At 38.8% G+C, this 24423-nt stretch overlaps 3 protein-coding genes across 6 annotated transcripts in view; 2 read left to right on the top strand and 1 right to left on the bottom strand.

The window, feature by feature from the left end:
• The first annotated feature begins 124 nt into the window (after positions 1-124).
• LOC118413887 (lymphocyte cytosolic protein 2-like) lies at positions 125-12623 on the top strand. Of its 2 annotated transcripts, XR_004830895.1 has the most exons (22): positions 125-400; positions 1015-1077; positions 1372-1427; positions 1788-1850; positions 2079-2134; positions 2416-2465; positions 2628-2715; positions 3136-3278; positions 3755-3815; positions 4109-4156; positions 4516-4577; positions 4923-4957; positions 5249-5288; positions 5806-5886; positions 6415-6448; positions 6825-7664; positions 7899-7967; positions 8617-8811; positions 9048-9250; positions 9735-9884; positions 10124-10297; positions 10343-12623. XR_004830895.1 is itself a non-coding variant. In XM_035817488.1 (21 exons), exons 1-21 carry the CDS (start codon positions 326-328, stop codon positions 10229-10231), a joined length of 2520 nt encoding a protein of 839 aa, XP_035673381.1. In that variant the 5' UTR covers positions 126-325; the 3' UTR covers positions 10232-12623. The 2 variants fall into 2 exon arrangements, 1 of the variants encoding a protein (XP_035673381.1); XM_035817488.1 differs by having other exon boundaries at positions 126-400; positions 10124-12623.
• Positions 12624-14128: 1505 nt separating this feature from the next.
• Positions 14129-19564, bottom strand: LOC118413888 (BRISC complex subunit Abraxas 2-like). The gene is made up of 8 exons (XM_035817489.1): positions 19416-19564; positions 17553-17643; positions 17151-17187; positions 16897-16960; positions 16570-16763; positions 16088-16213; positions 15680-15764; positions 14129-15364 (listed from the first exon to the last, which is right to left on the bottom strand). Exons 1-8 carry the CDS (start codon positions 19488-19490, stop codon positions 14702-14704), a joined length of 1335 nt encoding a protein of 444 aa, XP_035673382.1. The 5' UTR covers positions 19491-19564; the 3' UTR covers positions 14129-14701.
• Positions 19565-21215: 1651 nt separating this feature from the next.
• Positions 21216-24423, top strand: part of LOC118414727 (hexokinase-2-like) — a 21434-nt gene continuing 18226 nt past the window's right edge. For all 3 annotated transcript variants that reach the window (XM_035818933.1, XM_035818934.1, XM_035818935.1), the window contains exons 1-2: positions 21216-21404; positions 23927-24089. In XM_035818933.1, coding sequence (XP_035674826.1) covers positions 21384-21404; positions 23927-24089 — 184 coding nt within the window. In that variant the 5' untranslated portion in view covers positions 21216-21383. The remainder of the gene's footprint in view (positions 21405-23926; positions 24090-24423) is intronic.

Here is a 24423-nt window from a genome sequence, read left to right as displayed (position 1 = left end):
ATACCCTTATGGCTTGCATGTGTTCATCTCGTTTTCGTACAAATTGTCGAGAAAGATGCAGTTTTCTACATTCACAAATTGTGTCAACAATACAGTGATCACTGTAATGACATAGGAATTTGCTACAATGGTTTAATAAACAACAAAAGCACCCCTATACCATGCAGATTGGTACAATCCTTTCGCGAAGGTTGTCGGGAGCTTCAAACCAGGAAGTGTGAAAAAGTTGCAGGAAGTGTGGCAGTAAAAGTTTTGTCTCCAGATATGAGGCGTTTGTAGTTTAATTCGTGACTTATTGATATCGTTACAACATCCATCGACTGTTATGGTGTCTAAAAACCCTTCTACAGACGAGGTGCAGGGATGGGGACCAGGTGAAGTGGCAGAATGGCTGGCACAGGTCAGAACTTTTACAACTGATCAACAGTTGCTCTTATAATTTGACTACCTGTTAAACTGAGGTGAAGGCACATTTAAGAGGGACTGGTCGATCCGGTCGTCGTAAAAATGAGCAAAATATCATTTGTCCTGTTTGATCATGCCGACGAGAGCAGTTTCTCTGCATCTTCAAGCGTATCTGAACGCTAATTGTGACCATTTTCTGCTTCACAAGAACTTCAGGTTTCCCCTGGGTCTGTCATTCTTGACTTATGACCCAACCTACTTTGGACAAGTTTAATTTTTACTTCTTCATCAAACATAGAATGAATTGTTGGACCCACACTGTAACAGTGACATTTTTATGAACATGTCCTACTGTCAAGTCATGAATCATGAAGTAGAGGTAGAATTATTCACAGATAACTTCCTTGAATGAGTAATGAGCAACATTGTAGTGACTGTAAGATATGATAAAGGAAAAGGGTTGATACTCTGAGAGAGTGCTGTCAAAAGTCGACCCCTTTGCTACATGTACTTTGATATTAATATTACTATGTAGTAGTTGTGATGTACAATATCATAGATAAATATTATGCATCTACAGATAACAGGAATTCTTTTTATACACTTCAGATTGGGCTTCAGGATTGTGTCCGATTTTTCCAAGACAGAAGAGTCACTGGACAAGAACTCCTGGTAAGGCCCTAGTACTCTTTATTTGATTTGATGTACAGTACAGAAAGGTATAAAGTTATGTAGTTAAAGTGTATTTTGTATTGTATTTTACTGATCCTTCCTGTTCTGACCTAGCCTGGGTACCACTACCTTCCGATTCCTTATACTCTACCCTAAAACAATAAAGAATAAAGTATTTCTTTTAGGGTAGCGAGTATAACTTGGTAAGAGCCCTGTAAGAAATTGGATGATACCCAAGCTAGTTCTGACCCAACACAATATTGAATATTTTTTACGACTTCTTTTATCCTCCAGAACCTGGACGAAGCCCAGCTGTTCAGATGGCAGGACCTTCCCATTAAGAGCAGAAAGTACATGAAGGGTTTTTATGTCTTCGCACCAGCTTTTGAAATTTGGATACAGTACTGTAAATGCATTTAAGTTCGCGGAGATTTAATTTTGCGGTAGCGGGAAAATAGACTTTTCGGTGTGGTTTTAATTTCTCAGTAGCACCATGTACTCTTACTGTTATGGAAGAATGTTTGCGGTGGTTTTAAATTCGCGGTGAAACGGCCGCAAAAGTTTCTGCATTTATAGTAATATACTGTGTGCCTTTGGCAATCCCTGTGGTCATAATTGTGCTCATGCCTATCTAGATTTGATGTAAATTTTGATCTTTTTTAGAACCGTACACAGTTCACACATTCTCCATATTGTTTTTGTCTTAACAGAGTTATTGCAAAACATATAGAAACATTGAAGTCAAAGAAACAAGAAAAGAAATCCAAGTTCAGGTAAGAATGATGGAGAATTTTGCTTTTTCAGCTGTATCTATTGGTGGTGACATAAACTAAAGAATTCTTTTTCAAAATAACTGTTCTGCTTGCTGCCTACTTTTTGTGTGTCACCTTTAGCATCATATCATGTTTAAAGCTTATTAATGATTAATGTAGCCTTAGATATACATGCAGTAGTACTATATAGGTGTCTGGCTTAATCTAGTTTGTTTTTCTCTGTACTAGCCTATTTGCAAAGAGCTCGAAACCACAGTTACCTAGCAAGGACTATCAGGAGCCAAGTGAGTACTAAGCTTTCTACACACTGTGTTCATACATTTGTACTTGCTGTATAATTATATTAGAGTCACAAAATTAGAAACTATTAAAGTCTCTTCAGTGTTTCAAATGTTGGAAGAACCCACAAAGTATAAAATACTTAGTAATATATGGTCTAATAAACTCTAAATGCACCATCCCAATTTGATGGTCAGCTTCCTCTTATGTTTCATCAATGCAGTCCCTCTTTCAACCTCCTTGGTTTTATTCATTTATCTATATATTTCTTATTGTATATTTTCAGCGAGCCCTGACGATGATGGTGGATGGGACTCTGATGAGTTTGATGACACTGTAGGTATCAATATCGCAGACTATCAGACATGAAAGAAGCAAGATTTTACAGCCACAGCTGCTACAATAATGAATATCATTTGATAAATGAAATCCCATTTAGATTATTAATACCACAGCTTCTTGAATATGATAAAATTTCTGTGTACCTGTACTCTACAGCTGACCACAATGAGGCAGGAGTCCATTGAATGGCAGGAATGTTTAGATGACAATGGCTTCAAATACTACTGGAACATTACAACAAATGGTAAGACTATTGGACAGCCTGTATCATCATACTAGTACTTTACTTGTTAAAGTACACTTCATGGTTACCATATAATAATATATATGAACTAATTAGCAAGGGTATATCCTTGCTATAAGCAATTCTGTCAGGCAAAGATTGCTGATGCCTCTGTTTAATTGCTTGGATTCTAAAGACTTTTCTTTATTTTGCCTTGTCCTTTTATTTGATATTGCAAATTACTGAAATAACTAAAAAAATGAATCTGAAGGGAAAGTGTTAGATGCATTATGAAAAGTGTAACTGAAAATATAGAATCCATTCAGCTTCTCATAAACACAAATATCAGATACAAGAATGTATATTTGGCACATTAGATTGCCAGCAACAATCATGGGGGCACTGCTAGAGTGATCATTGTAAATGTTCTAAACTTTTCAGAAACCAGTTGGGACAGGCCAGAGAAGTTCATGCCAGTGGATTCTGGTACCCAGGAGATTGAAGAGGATGAAGATGCTATAAATGACTATGAGCCCCCACCAGATGCTGTGAGCCCTAAGCAGACTCAGCCACCTCATCGCAGGGTAGGGACTTATGTTGAAAGCTCATTAGTCTGTGACCAGAAGGTGCCTCGCATCTGTATCTGTTTGTTCCCGCTGTCTGAATCCTATGTGGTTTGGTAGGTCCTCTGTACTGAGGTTGACGATGATGCACGTGGTTTTTTTTTGGCGGCAGGTGGTTTCATTATGGATGTTATAAAAAGAACACCCCTACAAAATGTTCGTTTTCCGGTGTATTGGTCCAGATCTCCTGTATATGGGTCATGCGGTAATTGATATTGTCAAGCAGATACGTGGTTTTATCTGATTGTCAAAGTTATTCGCGTTCGCACCTCCAGGGTCACAGACTATGTTACCTACGGTCACTTGTTTGTCATTGGGGTAGGGGGACAAACATGCGCCTTCAACAACTTTTGTTATAATATAATGTATCATTTGCTTCATCAATTTCGTTCATTTTGTGCAATGTTTACATGTTTTTAACATGCTCCCATATACAGCAGCCCATGCCCCTCCCCACCCAGTCTGCAGAGGACACATATGAAGTTCCAGATCACGATAGTGAGTCACTCTTTCCACTTGATTTCCAGATTGTAATTTATATTAAATGTTAATCATGACTTAAGTCACATTTTTGCAAGTATTATTCCAAAGAATTGTTTACTTTTTCTGTCATTTTTCATAAGCTGTCTTATTAAACAACATGTATATGATTTATATTGACTTTGATCATAAAAACAAACAAACAAACAGTCTGAACCTACAATTAAAATGCACAGACTGCAAAGAGATATTACAAGGTAGAACACATGTATATAACTACAGCTTTCCCATACTCTTTATTTGCACACTAGATGAGTCTGGAGGGTCTGACTATGAAGAACCAATAGAAGAGCAACAACGTAAGTAGAAAATTTAATGTGTTCATTAAGTCCTCACCAAAAGCCACATTTGTTTCCATCACTGCGACAGTAGTAACAATGATTCAACAGTGGTTCTGTTCTTGTGGTATGAAGACCTACATGTAGTTATTTTTATGGCAGAAAATGCAGTCCCTGCAACAAGATACCGGTAATGGTTATAGGATGCTGCCATATTTGCTTTTACAACTTGTATTAGCACTAGTTAAAATAAGGCATCTTCTGCAAAGTTTAAGAGTAGTAGTTTATACCATGGGCAATCAAATTCACACTTTTGAAAGGTTTATTTCAGTTGTTTTATATTTTCTAATAGTTGTTGTTCTATTGCCTCTCTCTGACAGCACCTGTACCCCATAGACCTCCAGTAAACAAGCCTGCTCAGCAGACCTGGCCACCTGTTAGAGTGAGACTTTTCATCATTATCAATATTTTTGGCAATGCCTCAGGGGCAAGCCTAGTTGTATAGTATATGACTTTTTATGCAGTTTTAAGGAGTTGCACATATATTTTTTTTGAATGCATAGTCTCTGTTTTGAAGAAAACTCCTAAAGGGAATACCATTGCCATGGCAATGTAGTGAAACACATTTTGACATATAGATTTTGTAACTTTTTACCTCACATTACATATTTTGCCAGAATAAGGTTTTGCTTGTGTCATTTTACATTCTATAAACTAATGCTGATTTACAAAGATGATGTGCATGATTTTAACAGTTATTGTGTTATTTTTTCTCCTCCCTATTTAGGCCAATAACTTCAATGTAAATGTGGCTGATAGAAGGTATGTCACTTTCATTTCCATGAATGTAGCAAAATGTGTTATCTTAAAATATTGTTTATATAATTACTTACTAGTACCCTTACATGTAATTTCAGAGCCTATTACATCTTGTTCTGAAGAGGTAACAACAAAGACAACTTCAAACGCATGATACTAGTACCCTTATACATGTAATTTCAGAGCCTATTACATCTTGTTCTGAAGAGGTAACAACAAAGACAACTTCAAATGCATGATAAAAAATCTACCTGAAATGCTGAACATTTGTTTGTTCTGTTGTCCTTTTCTCAGAATGCCTCCTCTTCCTGGACGGCAACAGAAGCCTGCACCGGTTAGTGTTCATACAATACAACATGCTAGTCAATAGTCATACTACTGCACTCTCTATTCAGTCACCAGAATTCCCTTTGCACAGTAGTTTACAATGACATGTATGTTATGAACAAAAATGTACCAAACAGTAAACACTACAAAAGTAACACTGGTATGAACTGGGACTTGCCCAAAATATTTGGCTCAACTCCATTGACCTTGTTTGCAGAATGTCCATCGGGAACAAAGTAAAGTAAAACTTGATACATTCATCTCTTTAAACCCACAATAATAGATGCCTATATATAACTTATATAAGAGTCTGTCATCAATTGTTAAGTAGCTATTCTGTATGCTGTGTGACTTTATGTTTTGATTTTAGTATCTTAAACTTTATTTAATTATATGTCTGATGTAGTGTGTAAGTCATACACCTGTGCAACCACTGTAAAGTAACATTTATTCATATCTCAATTCAGTCTTTTTCTAAGCTATAGACAAAATTATTAAGTCTTTGTCACATTCTTACACTTCAGGCTAGCCAGGCTGAAGACATGTATGAGGAATTTGCTGAGCATGGCGGTCCAAGTGAAGAGTATGAAATGCCAATGCAAGGGGTACATATTTCTTGTTTCCTTCCTCCTTATTAAGATTCTGTGAAATTTGTAGATGTGATGGACTTTATGGTTTATAAATATAACTTTAATTAACTCTTACATGATTGTATATTCTACCAGATACCATAAAACTGACATATAAGAAAAAATATCTAAATGGATGTACCAATGTAGCATCGGTAATCCTGGGGTACATTCACTTTAGGTATTTAAGGTGTTCAAGACAATTTTGAGAAGGCCTCTGTTAGAATGTTTTTTGATGTGGCAGTATTATTATGACAGTTGATGTTCGGTTAACTGATCCCTGATATCACTATCAACATGTCCCATGACATCACAGTATTGTACACCTTTCTTGTTGTGTCATGGTGGTGAAACATCATCATCATCATCATCATCATCGGTCCACTTCTACGTAGGTGACAAAGTTTCCTCCATTTTTCCTGTTGCTGGCAAGGTCAGAGATCTGGTTTGGTGATACATGTACGCATTAAAATTAATAATCATTGCCTCTTTTTCTTTTTCCAGGGGCCTGAAGAGGAGTATGAAGTGCCTGAAAGTGGTAGGTGGAAAATTTATTCCAGACCTTCATTTTGTATGTCTGTTTTGCTTAAGAACATTCTCAGATCTTCATGTTGAATTTTCGGAAGTCGAAGAATAAAGAAATTAAAGCAATTACCACATTCATGCTAAAACATGAGGTTTCAAAAGGCTTTCTATACTTTCAAAACTTCTAAAAATGTTTTTTACAAGTTGAATTTGTGATTAGTTGAAACTTGAAGGGCAGTTACAGACTTTTAAGTTTGTAGAAGGTAAAAGGAAGCTAAATCTTCATGTAGATTGAAATGCATCAGTGGCATCAGAAACACCTGTTGCAGACTTCAGTGTCAAAGCAAGTACATTGTAAGGAGTAATATTTCTTCTTCTTTGTGTTGTAGAATCTTTCCCCTCATCTGGTCGTCCACCCCAGAGTGCAGGCCCTCCCGATGTCAGTAGGAAGCCTCTGCCACCCCCACCAGATGATGAGCCTCCCCCTGCACTCCCTCCAAAGCCAACCAAGCCCGGCCCTACTTCACACATGACGACTATGAACAAAGTCCTTCCAAATCCCACACCGGACACAAGACAGGCTCCCAAACTGCCAACCAGTGCCAAATCCACCAGACCACCCCCACTCCCCAGCCCCAGCACAAAACCGGAGTCTCCCTTTTCCGGTGGACCTCCAAAGTTCCCTGTGAAGCAGACGCATGTAACGTCACCTCTTGCCTCTGGGAAAAAGCCCGGAGTAAAATGGCCGCCAGTTGAGACAGCATCAAATGTCAAACCCTCACAGCTGAAGCCTTCGACACCAAAATGGAAGCAGACTGAACCGTCGTCCACTCCACAGCCTTCAGTACCAAAATGGAAGCAGCCTACACCTGAATCATCGCCCTCTCCCCAGCCTTCAGTACCAAAATGGAAGCAGCCTAAACCTGAATCATCGCCCTCTCCCCAGCCTTCAGTACCAAAATGGAAGCAGCCTACACCTGAATCATCGCCCTCTCCACAGCCTTCAGTACCAAAATGGAAGCAGACTCCCCCTGCAGTGCCTTCTCAGAGCAGGACAGCCGGGGTGAACAGAATAGCATCACAGTTTGAGGCAAGGCAAGAGGCCACTCCCCCAAAGTCTCCAGGACCCGTGACAAGCAAAGTTTCTGGGCTGGCCAGCATGTTTGAGAAGCAGGACCTGCCCATGAGTCCTGGCATGTCACCGCCACCTCGAGGCACCAGAAGTGCTCGTAAGTATCCAAGTCACTGACCTTGAGGAAATGACAAGTTAGACAATATCCTCAAGGCATGTAAAAATTTAAATGTTTAAAAGTGATAGCAGGTCATCTTATGGCAATATCATAAAAACAATACTGTAACAGTATTTTTTCAATGTGTAAAGTCGAAGGATTCAGACAACAAAAAATGTCAAAATAGTGGTTCAACAAGGCTATTTTTCCATCTAAAAAGCTTTTTTCTTTCAGACCAATCTCCTCGGACATCCACATTATCAGTTGCCTCTACAACCTCCTCCAGCTCAGCTGCATCATCAGGTAAGGAATAGAATCTTCCTGAACAGACCTCAAGAAAAAATTTTTTTTTACAGCAAGACTGGTCCAAAGCTGGTGGAATGTATCCGGATGACATCTCAAATGATGACTCAGGAATGATTGCTGATACATTGTAGCATGATGTGTTGAAGTTAGGTGTGACAGATCGTTGCCTAGGCTGATTTTGGTAACTGAATGTGGCCTGTATAACTCAATAAATGACATATGGATTGTGATGATATGTACTAGGTGAAGATGAAGATTTTGATTGATTTTGGAACCTCCAAGTAGCCTTTCTTAGAATTGCTGTGGTTTTTGTATCATCTCTTCAATACATGCTATGGTCTTGTTGATATCTTAATCAATGGCTTTTGGAGCTAGGAAGGTTTCATTAGGGTCTTTGGAAGAGGTTACTCAACAAATTTAAGGAACATTGGATTTTTATGATTTGGGGCAGTAGATGGACATAATTAGCTACAAATTCTTGTTATTTGTGGGCTTTTTGCTCTAACAAGTGTTGGATGAAACTATGAATTCAGTTTTGCACTTATTGTGACTTTACCTGGTTCATTTGAAGGAAACTCTGTTCTGTCAACCAGACAATTTAAATTGTACATTTTACTTTTCTTACACGTCATCTCATGCTCTGCAGAATCATTTGCAGACAAGAGAGCATCACATTCCTCTGCATCATCTGCATCCGGAGACTCCATACATGATGAGCTCCTCCCTGGACAGAGACTGGACCTCCCTGGGGGACCCCCTGCCCTCCCAGGACGGCGGGGACTGGTACCCCCGCCTCCACCCCCAATAGCATCTATACCCAGTACTAAGGCAAAGACAAGAGGTTGGCATGCCTTTGATATTTTCAGAGAGTTGGACAACCCCTTGTTTCCTGTGCTTAGATATTAACTTTTAACTTTAATTTGGTGCAACGGGATTTGAAAGATTGAAATTTGGGTCAGTATATTTATGAAGCCTTATTTCAGTATATTTAAACATGGCCTCCAATGGCTGGCACTGGCTGTATAATCTGCCATACTATAACACATTACGTAATTGTGTAAAAATTTTGTTTTACAGGCAGGAAAAATTCTGATCGTCTTCCCCCACCCCCTGGGGCAGACCGTGGCCCCCCACCCCCACCCAGCCAGGGGAGGAAACCCGTCCCCAGTGCACCGCTACCAGAGCCAGAGCCTCTCCAAGGTGGGCTGTACGAGTTCCCGTGGTACCATGGGGAGGTGGAGCAGAAACAGGCTAGTGCTGCTCTGAGGGAACATGGGAAGGTTAGTCAAAGTTTAAAGGCAATCAAATCCGTACAACTAAGTAAGGAGCTCCTTGCTGATTTACTGGATGTTTTAAGTGATATCCATCACTCTTCTTCAGTGTTGTAGATTGAATTACCTTGAAATATTATTGTTCACCCAGATGTTTAACCTTCATAAACATGTTCATCAAACTTGTACAATCCCAGGTGTGGTCTGAACTTTCTGCTTTGAAGAAAAGTAATATGAAGTAATAGTGGTATACCAAGAAATACATGAAAAATTGACAGCATTTGTCCTCTTAATTCTGATGATGATGAATTCTTATTGCTTACTTTCCCGTTACATTAGAACAGCATGATGCAAGACAGAAAGCATGACGGAGAAGCTGTAAATGAAGTTGACAAAAATTCAGACTCATGTTTGAGAGCCTTACAGGTCTGATTAATTTGTTCTTACTAATTCTTCTTATATAATAATGGTTTCACCATGTATGTCTTTATAGGATGGAGCATTCTTGATCAGGAAGAGCACAAAGAACCCCAGTATGCCATACACTTTGGCTCTTATCTACCAGAATGCCATCAAGAAAGTTCAGATCCGTTACCGGTCAGACCAGAAGTACGCCCTGGGCACTGAGAAGGAGGATGAGGATGTGAGTAAAACGCCTCAGAGTCTGATAATGTGACATTTTGCTTTGCCTGTATATTCTGTGTAATATGTGTTTTAGAAGAACTAATACATTACAAGGTAGAGGGAAAATGTAGAAATAAGTAAATCCACATTCTTAAACCTGCCTTTTTTACTTCTTTGGGAAAGACATTACATTACAACTTATCCTCTACATTTTATATCTCTTTGTTATACCATGGTTCTCTATGCCTGTATCCCCAGACCTTCTACAGTGTGCCAGACCTGATTGAGTTCCACCAAACACACGACATTCTGCTGTCACAAGGAGGGAAAACCAAGCTGACAGAAGCCGTCTACAAAAATTACTGACCATAACTTAAAGATATAGCAGGGTAAGTAAGGGCTGTCTACAATGTCAAGGCCAGTGTCAAAGTAAGAACTCCCCCTAAAGGGGTACATCTAAGAACAAGTTTGGATGTGCCCTAGTGCCTTTTCTTGGTGACCCAGTTCAATGGGTAGTTTTGGCAGTTTGTACAATGTAGTCAATATCTAGAACAAAACTTGTTAGATATTTCTGGCTGCTCAAACAGACTACATAAGTTATGTAAGACTACTTAGTAAAATACAGATCGTTGAGAGCAACAGAAGGTAATTCTGTAGATACTGTAAAAAATATGATGACCATTTGGTATATAGTGTTCATAGATAGTCTATGTACACATTGGCTTGAAGGAAAGCCATCCTCTAAGATGATGGTAGAATTTTTTGTTCTCAGACTGAAATTGGTTTGTCTGATGATAAGTCTGATATGCTCTGTTGATCCACATGTGTTGATGCACATACACCATACTCAACATTTTTACCCAAGGGACCAAATTTTGTATGGCAAGTTCCACCTAAGAACGGGAAAGCCTGTTTCACCACATAAGATGCCTTCACTTAGTTACTTGTATTTGAGACACCTGTACCTGAAATTGGCATAAGACTTAAAATGGACATAGTTGATTGAACACATATACTACAACAGTTTTATCATACTGTTGTCTACCAGTTGTGTACCTTAGGAAAGCATCAGAAGATCTGAAATGCACTATTTTTCAGTAGTTAACTCATTAAAAATTTGAGGTATGTCAATTTTTAATTTTTGTAATATACATTGTGGAACATAACAGTACTAATAGCTGTGGCTCAGAATATACTAGGAGCAGAACTAGTTATGTTTGCCTGTTTTTAAACTAATTTGTGAACACGATTTTATGCATGGCCATTGTATATTACAGTTAATAAGGCCTATCTCTTTTAATGGACACTCAAACAACCAAAAGTGTCAAAAATGTTTGTATCATAAACGCAAGATTGTGTAATTCACACCTTTTAATCTGCTGTACTTAAAGGCAGTCAGCATCTAAGTTTTCATGTTTCCCTTGTCAACAATTTTGTGAATCATATAGCTCACCAAATAGTATGAAATCATGTGCAGAAAAATTTAATTGATAAAACAAAATGCTGTCTACCCAAGCCATTAAAGAAGGCATCTTTGATAAAATTCCTTTACAAGCTTTGCAATAGGTATCATGATGTACCGACATGTTACATCATATGCTATCTGAATGTTGCTTTATCATTACAGGATGTCATGTCTTTATTTGGTAATCTAGGTGGGCTGATCTATTTTTTTAATTTGCATTTTGTGCTCTATGATATCTACATGTAGCTATCTCGTACATTATGAAATTTGATGCACTGGGCACTAGTGCCTGTATATACACACTTGTGTGCACGTAATTTTAACTTATGCTGCATCGGTAGGTAAAAAAGCAATACAACCATGTACATTGTGGATAGAAAATAGGAGATGTAAGTTAGCTGCAATATTGCATTGTAGAAGTTTCATCTTATTTTTGCAAATATCTTTTGTAATTATCCACTATTCAGAAACAGTGTCATATTTTGATTGTCTTTAGCAGACAATATAGGTTGCTTGAAAAATTAGAAATTGACCAATACATTGAATAATAGTATTGGCAGTGTATTTAGCCAGCCATAGAGTACAGTTTGCTCCCTAGGTTGCATTTTTCCAGCAACCTATAATAACTCAATGCAAAAGCCTCTCTTCTTTTCATGCCTGACAAGAGATATTGATAATGACTGAAAAAAAGGTCATTGTGAGGATTTTTATAGAAGTTTTAAAATAGCATTTCACAGTGATAAATGAGATCTACTATGTAATGGGTGACTTAAACACTAGGAAATGGAGACCACATAGACCCATGATGCCATAACTTAGCTACAAAAATTACTAGTAATTTGTACTCGTCATGATTCAGTGTACAGCAAGAAGCATTGTGCAAAGAAACAGCTTTCCTCGCAGCCTTCAGAGTGGTGGCATTTATTTTTTTGGAGGGAAGTGCTGATTCGCAGCAAATATGATACTAGTATTCCCAGCAAGAACTTGGTCCATACATTGAAAATGTGATTCAGCACTCCCCCTTCCAAATAAGGGCTGCTGAGACTAGTACAGAAACAACTGTAAGGGCAGAACTACAATACACCCGCCTGAGCTGCTATGTGGGAACATGTGATTGTTCATCGATAGTTTCAGAGTCATACCCACCACCTCAAACTGTGAAAACATTCCCCAGTTTACCAACTTCATCAGTACGATATGAACCATGGTGTTTTAAACTCAAATGTTAACGTTAGATATTGTCTGAAATTTAGAAGGTTGAGGTTCAAGAAATGAACTTTTCCAGGCTATTCAGCAAGTTTCTTTGTGTCATGTTTGTGGATTTATCTTAGGTTAAAAGACAGCAGACTGAAAGCAAGAAGTCTGGGGTATAGCCTATAGGGTCAATGCAAGAGAGCCAAGAAATGAAATTGGTGTATGTGACTTACAGAAATTTAATTGTTTTCATGGTATATAATTTGTATATATTGTGTTCACACCGTGACTTGACTTCGGGATGCTTTATTCCACCTACACTTCCATACGATCTAAGACGTTATCTCTTACACGAACATTATCAGAAGATAAAAAACTTGAATATTTCATACAAAACATACTTCAAATATGAAAATAACTCTGTTTAACAGCCTTGCATGTGGATAATCGACACAAGTCAGTTCTACATGTAAGTACAACTGCTGGCCATATGGCCACAAAGAAAGCACCTTTTTTTTTAACAGATTACATACCTGTGGACATAAAAGGCACATGGCACAGTTAGGCATATTAGCATAAACTGGGTGTCAGGACCAGTATGATAAGAAACACACATCTCCCAATATCTGTAACAGTTGCAGTCTACATATTGGTTCTCATCTTCTACAATTCAGGATCAGTATCAATATATGAACACAATTATTTACTCCAGTCATATATGCTGTTAGAAGGGTCTTTTATGATCAATCACAACCTTATACATGTATCTAGATACAATATTACAAAGATAAGTTCACAATACTTTCCTAAATGTTCTTAAAAATGACCACAGACCTAACATAAGTTGCTCCTTCCTGCTGTATTTTCTCTTCCATATGCCTATATGTACAATGTCATGTAATTAAGTACAAAGAGGTGAAAGTACATAAAATACAAAAGCACAGTCTGGCTTTCATTTCCAACATTACAATGCTTCAGCTTTTACTAAGTCTTGTACCTGATGTACGAGGGGCGTGCAATAAGTAATGGTCCTGACCCACTTCCAGTTGTCTGATCTAAATGAAATTTTGTCTGTGTAATAATTCATATCTCTATGGGTTATGTTGCAAAAGACAGCTCTGAACTAATTGTGGTTTCTGATTTACTGGTGTTTGAACTTAGTCAGGTGCGAAATGGACCAGGTGTGAAATGGAACCAGTTGAGTGTCGCGCAGTGATCCGGTTTTTGTATTTGAAAGGACGCACACCAAAGAAGACTTTTGATGAAATAAATGAAACTTATGGTGATGATGCCCCATCATATGACCTTGTAAAACGCTGGCATCCTGAATTCAAACGTGGCTGGAAGTCTGTGGAAACAGCTCCCAGACCTGGTCGTCCCTCTTGTGCCATTGATGAGGCATCAGTTGGAGGACCAACCTGGGGTGTCCTACAAAATCGGTGTCCAGAGCTGCATCAAACGATGGGAGAAATGCATAACTCTGGGTGATTCCTATGAAGACAAAGACTAATAACTGTGCCAAGTTTCATTAATCTCCTGCTATGGGAAATGGGTCAGGACCATTACTAATTGCACGCCCCTCGTATGTCATGTTACTTTTTGTGTTCTATGTTCTGTTACTTACTGACTTCCAATCAAACAGTAAATCTGAGTAGATTCCATCTCAATAACACCATAACTCTATAACCGTGGGATGCTATAATATAGAGCACACAATGGAAGGCAGGGGGACATGTTTTCCATCATACAGTATACTCTGGAACAACCTTGATCACACATTTGCCCTTGCAACTCCTGTGGCCCAAATGTTCGTTCATGGTTTCTTTCATGGCTAATCCTCTATAAGTTGATTTCCTTACTAGAATTCAAAGAACGGCAGTTACTTAAAGTAGAGACTTGGTGACTCAGTTTACAATTTTGCACAGGATCTCTTCAACATCACTGTCACTGACATGATACAATAGAACATTATAGAACTAACCCTGAAAAATATCCAAGACAATTGAGCAAAACTTCATGACACTGATGATGTACATGTAACACATGATGAATGCACTATGTACAAAAATTGTGTCTTCAACTGGAATCCCAAATCAGTCTGAACCTTAACTGTAGCCTTGATATCACATATTGTACGACTTGTATCCAATCATTCTTAAAACCTTTTATACAAAATCTTAAAACACAGGTGAGCTTGATGTCTCCATGTCTGTCTCATCATCACTTGACACAAGTTGCACCTCCTCATCCTTCCTGGTTGATTGTGAGCTCTTTTGGGAGTCTTCTGTCTCAATGTCAGTCTCACTGTCTATGTTGTCGGACATACCGGACTCCATGGGTTCTTCCTCCTGGATCTGCCTGCTGCCTCTCTGCCTGCTGTGCTGCCTTTGAGTACCTGGTGTCTGAACCTTTGACCTCATCTCTGACACAAGGTTGCTAAAAGAGTCTCCCTCCCTCCCCTTCTCTGTCTCACTGCTCTTCCTATTTTTCCTTCTCGTTCTTGGTTCAGACTCCTTCCTAACCTCCTTCCTGTCCATCTTTGGTGTTTTCCTGTTTTCCATTGTAACATCTTTTGCTTGCCCTGCAATTTTCCTCAGCTGATCAGCCAATGGGCTGATTTTCTCATCTGTTTCCATGGCAACATCTCTCCCATCAGCTGCTACATGCCCTGCTTCCAGTTGCTCTGTTTTGCTAATGTCAACCTTTTCTGGGATAAGCACACTTGGTTGTTGCTGTTCTTTTTGTTCCATTGCTTTCCTCAAAACACTTTGCAACTGGGCTACCTGTTCTTCTAGAACACTTGCCTCCTTCTCCCCTTGGTGTACTGAGTCACATAGACCCTGCAGGGACAAAAGTATGGATGACTTTAGAGCTTTAATAGTCCATTGCATGCACATGTACAAAGTTATCTGGGGACACCTAAAAAAATCAAAGTCTCAAAACAGCAACATGAAGGGTAAAGGTCACTATTGGTAGCAGATTTTTTTAAACTGCAGTCTATGTGTACTCCTATTTCCCATTTATTCAGTATCTCAAAACAGATGTTCTCACAAGAACATCTAAGTCTTGGTGCTACTTTGTTCAAATCTTGATATTGTAAAAGTGATTAGCAGGTAAAGTAAAGAGCAGGATGTAGAGCAGAGTGGATGTCTTACCATGAGCTGTGCCTGAAGAGCTGAGTTCATCTGGTTCATGATGGAAACTTCACAAAGTTGACCTTCACCATCCACAAGACGGTCCCTAATAAAATAAAAATAAAACAATCAACAAATAAAAAAACATGAAACGTCTTGAAAAAATTCATGATTTAAGCATGAAGAAAGGACACCACCTTCATCATTACTCTAAGATTTAATTCTGTGATTACAGGACTCGAATGCGAAAGGTTTGTATTGGATAGTTAACACCTGTATGTAAAGACATACAAAACTGTTGACAAAATGACCATCAACAAATCTAACAGAAGGACCAGAAACCAAAACCAAGATGCTACTAGTAACTGTCAAGCTGCATGACGGCTGTTGCACCTAACAGTCTAAGTGAAGTAGAACTGAATGACACACCTGTATTTCTTAAATACTCCAAGCATGCCTAAATCTGTGCTGAGCGCTCCTGCCGAGCTCATTCGATAGTGGTCATGTGACGTGTCCCCAAGGTTCACCACAGCGTGGGGAATGGCCTGCAATCTCCTACAGCCAGAAAAACTTTTAAACTTAAACAGGTAAACAATATGCTTTTCTATGTCTAGGCCAGCATCCTGCTACTGCATCTAATAGTATATTTACACACAAAAAAAGTTATAGATTGCAAAAAGGGAAACAAGCAATCATTATAAAGGATGATTCATTTAAGCAAACTTGTGCAATGCATCCTAATACACTAAGTACACCCTTTTTTGTTTACAACTGCTACAGTTCCAAATGCTGTTTCTTGGAGTATAGTCATACTATTAGTACTTTTGAGTCCTTGAATTTGATAGAAAGTTACCTGATACCACTATGGCATGGCCTTTACTTATCAATATGATAAATAAATGCTAACTCACCTATCTTTCTGCTGGTATAAAGTATAGTCTGTAACATGTGTTGACACGGTACCGCTGGACTGGTAAGTAAACAGCCAGAACAGCATGTTTTCCTCAGCTTTCAATGTTTCTGACAGCTTTTTGTGGACGATCCGTTCCCATAACGACGGTTCTGGCGAAGAGTTCCTGCGAAACCTGTACCAGCCCACTATATTCTGTATGTCAGATGGAGAGATAAAATCATTATGGTATGGTGCAATTTTGTGAAAAAGGAAATTCATCAATACCTTCTACTTTAAAATGTGGTAGACTTTTTTAAAAATTCCAACATTTCTTTTGACTTTTTACCTTTTCTCTGTCACAGGCCACTTCATTTATAGCCTTGCTGATACTTTCTGTTGTCAGGTTGGAGCTGTAATAAAAAAGACACCAATGAAATTTGTCTACATTCCAATAATAATACCACCAATGTGGTAACATGACTTGGGTTGATATTCTTCTGTTGACAGTAGAATCTGATACTGGTCAATGCAAATTGTTCAATAACCTATACTGTAGTTGTGAAGAAGAAAAATCACAGACAGATGACAACTTGTTCTCACCTGAGCGGTAGGTTACATGGCAGGTGGGATAGCACACCTGTAGAAGATTGTAACAGAAACAAGTGTAATTATTGAATTGTCAATCAACCCAAAGATTCATTGGTTTCTTGATTGATAGAAAGCTTATAAGGTTCAATGTATAAAACTACTCAACATTTCTTTGTCACTACTGACTAAAGATATTACAATCTCCACCCTCTAATACATTGTTAATTGTCAAATCAATTGTGACTAAAAATCACTATGACTGACAGTGAAGTTTATCAATACAATACAAAGCTATAACTAGCATGAGATTCGCAACTCCTGATCTGGACAAAGGAGCTCACAACAACATGTACCAGTAGCTATTACCTGGATTTGAATCCATGCTACGTATGCTATGTATGAGGCTTAACTCACATATGGTTTTCTCTGTTGTCTTGGAGTTGATGTGTGAGTCACTAATGGAGTCCTTAACCTGCACACTGACTTCACCAAACAACAGGCCCACCTGGGGAGAACAGAGAAGAAGTTGTAACCTGTGGTGTTAGTGTTAGCATAGTAATGCCTAAGACCCCATTCATACTAAAAAAAATAAAATTAAAATGTTTCTGTCAGATTAGAAAAAATGTGTTCACACTGATCTTCGGCCATCTGATTAATGTGCCCTCAGACGAATCTGATTGAAGCATTAATTTTGGTTCATAGAAATGTCATCATTTTCCTTTGCAAAATTCCGGGAATCCATAGGCTGTAGGCCGGGAATCCATCAACTTTTGATGCTCGTGCATCTCAAGAGAATCTTCTGTATCCGTGGAAGTGAATGGATCAACGGGCCTTGATTACAACTCGTGCTTGTGAAACAAGACTCTGCATATTGGCCTAGCTGTAGTGCAGGTAATGCATACAGCAAGAGCAGTAGACTCTGTAGAGAGGACAATATGGGAGTGGGAATGGAGCCATGACTGGTGGGAAAATATTGTGCTTGGTACATTACGGACTCGGACTGGCAGAAAAACTTTGATTATCTGTGTGACAAGTTGCTAACGAGACTGCAGACTCCCTGAACCAGCCGGAATTCGATCTACTTTGCATTTACACTCGGCAGTCCGGTCAATCAGACTGTAAATCTATCCATCGAATCTACCTGAAGGAGGTGGAATGTGAATTAATCCAATACAAGAAAATCAATCGGATTAGTTGCGTTCTCAAGTTCTAAAAATGTAATCCGATAGGGTTACTTTAATCGGATTTCACGTTTAATCTGATTATTTTCTTTGAGTGTGATTGGGGTCTAAATAAACATTCTCTCAACTGTTTATCCATGTTTCTGTCATCATTGAAGACCACAGGTTACCTTCTACATGTACATGTGCTGGTATGCGACAAGAACCTAGACAATGCTAAACCTGCGATCAAATAGAGCTCTACACCTCATACTAGTAGTCATAGGCCTATGAAAGAGGTGAGTACTACTACTAGTATGGAATATGAGTGCTGAATCATCTGACAGCTGGCATAGATTTTTATTGATACTGTAGTTGAAACTGCCCACACCTTATCAAACTTTAATGAGGTACTGATGGCAGATGATGTCATTTCTACCTACTGTGACGAATCCTTCTTGCCATGGCATTACTTGAATAATTATCAGGCAGTTTTTCTTTCATGTATAACGTTGCAGAATTCTTCTCCATACTGCTAGTTATACGACAAAGCAAGAGTCAAAACTGATAATATCATAATTATACAGCAATCAGATGAGCAGTCATGCAGCTCTTGTCAATTTTTCCAGAAAGCCTGGTATGGAATGACAACCTCTCAGTGATGTTACTAGAAATGCAGTGTTGTGATTATTGCAGACTTCTTGCTTTCACCAAGTTCAATAGAAAAACCATTCCAAGATCCTAGCTATCATCATTACATCAACTTCACGAATTAATTTACCCCATGCGGAGATCAACATGAATAAATATTTGATTGCCTTATGCAACTTCATCACATAGCAATGTAGTATCCAGTCCCACATCGTGACTACAGGTTTCAGGTCAGCCTCATGGTGTTTATGGTTTATACTGCTCTGTCATGACATTGACTTTGACACGTTTGGTTATAAAGTCCTAAAGCCTTGGAATCAAGTTGGATTGAGACTACCAAAGGGTTGCCAGGCTCACTTTTATGCAATAGCTTTGCACGGGAACACAGTTACTCAGAAGTAAAAAAAGACACACATAATTTGGCAAAGTACCCTTCCATGTGCAAACAGAATGAAATGTTCCTTACCTGATCGGAGTGGCTGCAAACTTGTTGAAAACTGAGAGCAGAAAAGACACTTCCGCCCAAACGAACCGCCGCCATCTTGGACCTAATTATGACCTGGGAACGAGATCGCAGCGAGGTCACCTCAGGTGTCCTAGTTTTTGGCAACGCCTCCATGTGACAGCTTAACGTTACTCCCACCAAGGAGGTTAATGTTTTTTAACATCCTTGCTCCCACTGGGCAGCGCAGAAAAGCGGAAAACCCGACAAGATTAAATCGCACAGTTTCTACTGTGAGAGAGAAAGCAATTGTGGCTGGTCTATAAGGCAACATTCATGTTAGCAGTTAACAGTTATGTAACAGTGTATTTGAAGGGTTGTCAGCACCAAGGACAGGCGTTTAATGATAATTTGCTATTAATTGTCTGAGATTTTTACTCCCGCGTCGTTTTTTTGGGGGGGAGTGGTCATTTTACTTTTTGTTAGATTTTTTTATCCAGTCAGTACTGCATAATCAACCAGACCCAATGGATGTAAAAACATCTATATAAGATTTAACGTTAACGTTATGTATGATTTCTCTATTTAACCATGAAGACAAAGATAAGTGTAGCCCCGCAGGTATGGCTAGTGACCATCTTATTACCAAAGTCAAACATCAGCATTGCAAATGGTCCATCATCACATTGAACAGCCTTTAAAAACACTTCTTAATACTTAAAAAAAAGCTTATAGTGCACTGTGTTTTATGGTACCAAAACATACAGCCGAGGAGGTTGAAATAAGATCTTATTTTAACCTAATTGATGCAACACCTTACATCAAGTTAGATCTAACGTTAAAGGCGCGCAGAACAGTTTTTGAGTCTTTTGAAATTTAATTTTCAAGACATTTTTACACACAGTAAGGTTAAATAACACTATCTCATTGCATATCGACATTTATTGAGCAAAGATGAGACGTCGTTGGGTGGTGAGAACTTATTGAAAATCTGAGCGCTGCACGTGCCATTATTTCAAATTTTCGGAACGCACGCGACCATGACAAATGAATCCCGAACGCTTCCGGAGATGTCGTCACTTGTTCGAATAAAGTTTCGATTTGCGAACGGGCGAATCAGATTCAATTCGCTCGATGACCTCATGAGTTCGAAAATCTCCGAAAAGTACCGACGGGAAACCGTTAGTGGCTCGATCCTGTGCTGATTTATTGTAGGATATAATAAATCAAAGGGGTCCGTTTGCGGCATGTTTGTGCGTCCTTTTAAACGCTGAAAGTACGAAATAATGACACAAATGTGCTAGAATGGTGAAGTAAATGTCAATACCGTACCGATTGTCTCATCCAGAATATCCCCAATTTTAATGCACTAAAAACTGCTCTGGGCGCCTTTAACCGTTAAGTTAACGTTAAAGTAACAGCTATTACACGAAAATAAAATCCATATTATATGCATGACTTCAACTTAATTTTTCTACACTAATTCCCAAAATGATTGCAGGTCGACTACTATCATCAAGTGGCCAGGTTATTGCCTTTTGTTCTCACTAAAACTAACGTTAACGTTATCCTTTACTTCGCAATCTCTTTGGTAACGTTACACCAACGTAGTGCCACGCCTGCCACGCCCCCTTTCAACCATAAGAAATAATGCACACGGTGAAAAGATGTATAGACAGAAACTCTACATAAGAGATACATCGTTAAAAATTAACATAAATTCATTGGGCTCGTTGGTTGAATCAAATAGCGGATTAGACATTCACAGCTATAATCTTTAACGTTAAACTCATGAAAATTCCTTGGCGTGTAGTGGTGATCTTCTCGTTCCCGGAGTAGCGTGACGTAGTTGATCCGGGGCCAGGGAGAGAGACAGCAAACGTGTTCCTCCTAAAGTGGGTAACATCATCACGAGATCGTCAGGATTATCACAGTGACTCAATCTACTCACCACGCCATCGTCCAGCCTGCTCCTTATATCGCTTAGCTGCCATGGCGAGCAAAGAGGAGAAGGTAATGTGTAAAAGCTTGGTTGTTTTGCTCGATCCGCTTTGGTAAGGTAAACCATTGTGTTGTCACGTTGATGTTATTTATGAAAGGGGAGGGGCAGGGGCCGGCCTGGTGTTAGATGGGGTGCAATAAACATTTCACAGAACACCGTGGCATGGTTTACTGTCGTGTTAAGTATTTCGCGTTCGTTTATTGATACCTGGAATGCAGGTACAATCATTGTGTTTTTTGATTAGAGAATAAGAAAATGACTGTAATGATATGATTTAAAGACCTAGCTAACAATGACATAAAGGCACTCAATGCAATTTTAGAGCATTAAGATTGGAAATATTCTGGATAAGATAATCGGTACGATATTCGCATTTACTACACCATACTAGCACATTTGTATCATTATTTAGTAAGTAAGAAAGTCAATCAGTCAAAGTTTTTTTAAACAAATCAGGAAGTAACAGATCTGTAAATTTAACGTTACCCGAATAGCAGAAGGTCTGTGGTTGCAGGAATGTAGACAAACCAAGTCTCTACAACCGGCCCTGAGGGTTTACTTTGCATGCAACTCAGTGGAACAATGGCCATCTGGTTATTAAGAACTTCCTAATGTTCGGGAATTAGATGCATCGTGTAATAACGTTACATGCCCTTTATTAATTTTTAATCGGGAGATGGAAAGAAGTAGACTTGATTTGTCATTGAGTCTAATGCTGATTTTGAAAATGACCTTCCCATTTCCAACCTCGCCTTTCTTATCACTAAGCTTATCTAAAATCAATGTTCAAAGTTAAAAAGCAAGGTAAGGAAGAATGAGATTTCCTTGATTAGTCGGTCATGGTTTTAAATCAATCAAAACACTGGTAAATGGGGTTGAAATGCAAAACTGAAAGAATTCACAGAGAGTTTAGAGGTGAGGGAGATTACAGTATCGTTATATGCAGTATGTAATATTACTATAAACACTGGTGTACAAAGAACACTGACATGGTAAGAATGAGTTATTGTTAGTAAGACTTTAGACATAAAGAATTGCATTGTTCTAATGCATTGTTTTGAACCTAGCTACCTGTGTATTTATGATAAGGGGAAACCATTGATTTAATGCTTTTCTGGATATATGAATCAGAAAACAATATCTGGAAGTAATTGCTAAAATTATTTCTATGCTTTGGGGGGATTTCAGTATTATTTTAGTACTAGTATATGGTACTGCACATTAAAGCTGATTTGTGTGGTATCTTAAAACTTTAAAACACAACTAACCATGTTAAAGATTAACCTGTGCACACCTGCACTGCTGTAAATTGTTTGTGTAACCTTGCCGATTAGGTAACTGGACAAATTGATTTTAAGGAAAGCTAGTATTTTATCTTTGCAGCTTGTTTTCCATTAAAAATGTAAATTGGGTTTCAGGGTTAACAACAAACTACAGTCTGTACAGATTCACCCAACAATGACCTGAACTGAAGTCATTTCTTTCTCTTTAATCACTGTTATCTGATTTGTGTTTGTGAAGCTGTCTGTGGGTGTGGTGTTGCAAATAGGCTGACCTTTGTAGGTGGGGGGCGTGTCATGCCAAAGTCTATGGCCAGCAGCGAAAGTCCAATACCTCTGTTGCTAGGGTGTAGGAGGTATAGCTTGGGTCAGTCTTACTATTGCCTTTTGTATAAATAAATAAAAAGAACCTACCTGCTTATTATCTTCCCTTGGACAGAAGTAGCATGGACACCGTTTACATGTCAATGTGGTATTTTTCCGGGGGGTACTTTTATTCCAGGGGGTACTTTTATTAGATTTTGAAGATTTGTCAGGGGGGTTCTTTTATTCCAGGGGGTACTTCTATTTGAGAGGTGAGAGTACTGTATCCAGTTTGTTGTCTGTAGATGGGAAAGCTTGAAGACCAGTAGCCTCTTTCTTCAGGGTTGTCACTATGTAGGTAGATCTGATGATGTATGATAATGCAAAAGTGCAGGCTCACAAAAACACATGATCATCAGGACATTGTGTCTGTCTGCAGTGCTCTATTTCATTTTCATTTAAAATCTGCCCCCCACCCCCATACTTCCAATTCCATGAAAAGTTTGAATAGAGTATACTTTATGAATTACCCTCGGATAGGATGTTAAATGGAGATCCCGTGTTTGGGGAGCCACACGTCAAGCATGTAAAATATACCCACCACACCTTTTGCAAAAAGAGTATTTTTGGCCATGCCCCACTGTGCAATGGTGCAAATCCTTCTGTCTGGAGTTGGTGATTCACTTCAAATCACCCGGATGGAGTCCAGGCAAACCATCGTCTCATATCAGCCACTCGATGGTTTATACCATTCACCCAGAGTGGAAACCTGGCGCATCCCCGTCTTGTAATCAGCCAGCGAAAGGGTATATCACCCTGTAAGGGGTGGTATAACCCTGTGGTGTACGGACGTTGACTGATGATGATACTTTATGGCATATCCTACCTTTTCAGAAAAGGAGATCATTTGCCTTTTAAGTTTAACCATATAGATCCTTTTGTCCCCTCAGATTGAACTGATCCTCAAACCATTCCGGTATGACAATGACACCCTAAACGACATCATGGGAAGACTCAACAAGGAAATGGAGAAGGGGCTGAAAAAGGAAACCAACCCTGATGCAACTGTCAAAATGCTGGCTACCTATGTTAGAGCTGTACCAGATGGGACAGGTAATCACTGACATGATGGCTGTATGAAATAAAATGCATGTCTTATCTTGGCTGGATAACATTGGAATTTGGATGCAGGTGTTCAGGTTGTATCCTTCTGTATGCCATTGGCTTCTACTTTTCCACCACTGGCTTATTTAATTACAATGTACATAGAATTATTTTATTGCTCTTTGTGTTAGCTAAGTGTGCTGACGACGAAAATTTGACTACCGGATTACGATCTTGGAATTTATGTTTTTTTCTTTGATGACGCCAGATTTTTTAAACTTGTGCATTTTGCATTGGAATATGTGTTTTCACATGTATGTATGACACATAAAGACTTTAGTGA

The sequence above is a fragment of the Branchiostoma floridae genome, chromosome 4 (assembly GCF_000003815.2).
Source record: "Branchiostoma floridae strain S238N-H82 chromosome 4, Bfl_VNyyK, whole genome shotgun sequence".
Classification (NCBI taxonomy): domain Eukaryota; kingdom Metazoa; phylum Chordata; class Leptocardii; order Amphioxiformes; family Branchiostomatidae; genus Branchiostoma; species Branchiostoma floridae.
The sequence above is the reverse complement of the archived record's forward strand: the minus strand, read 5'-3'. Positions and strand labels throughout refer to the sequence as shown.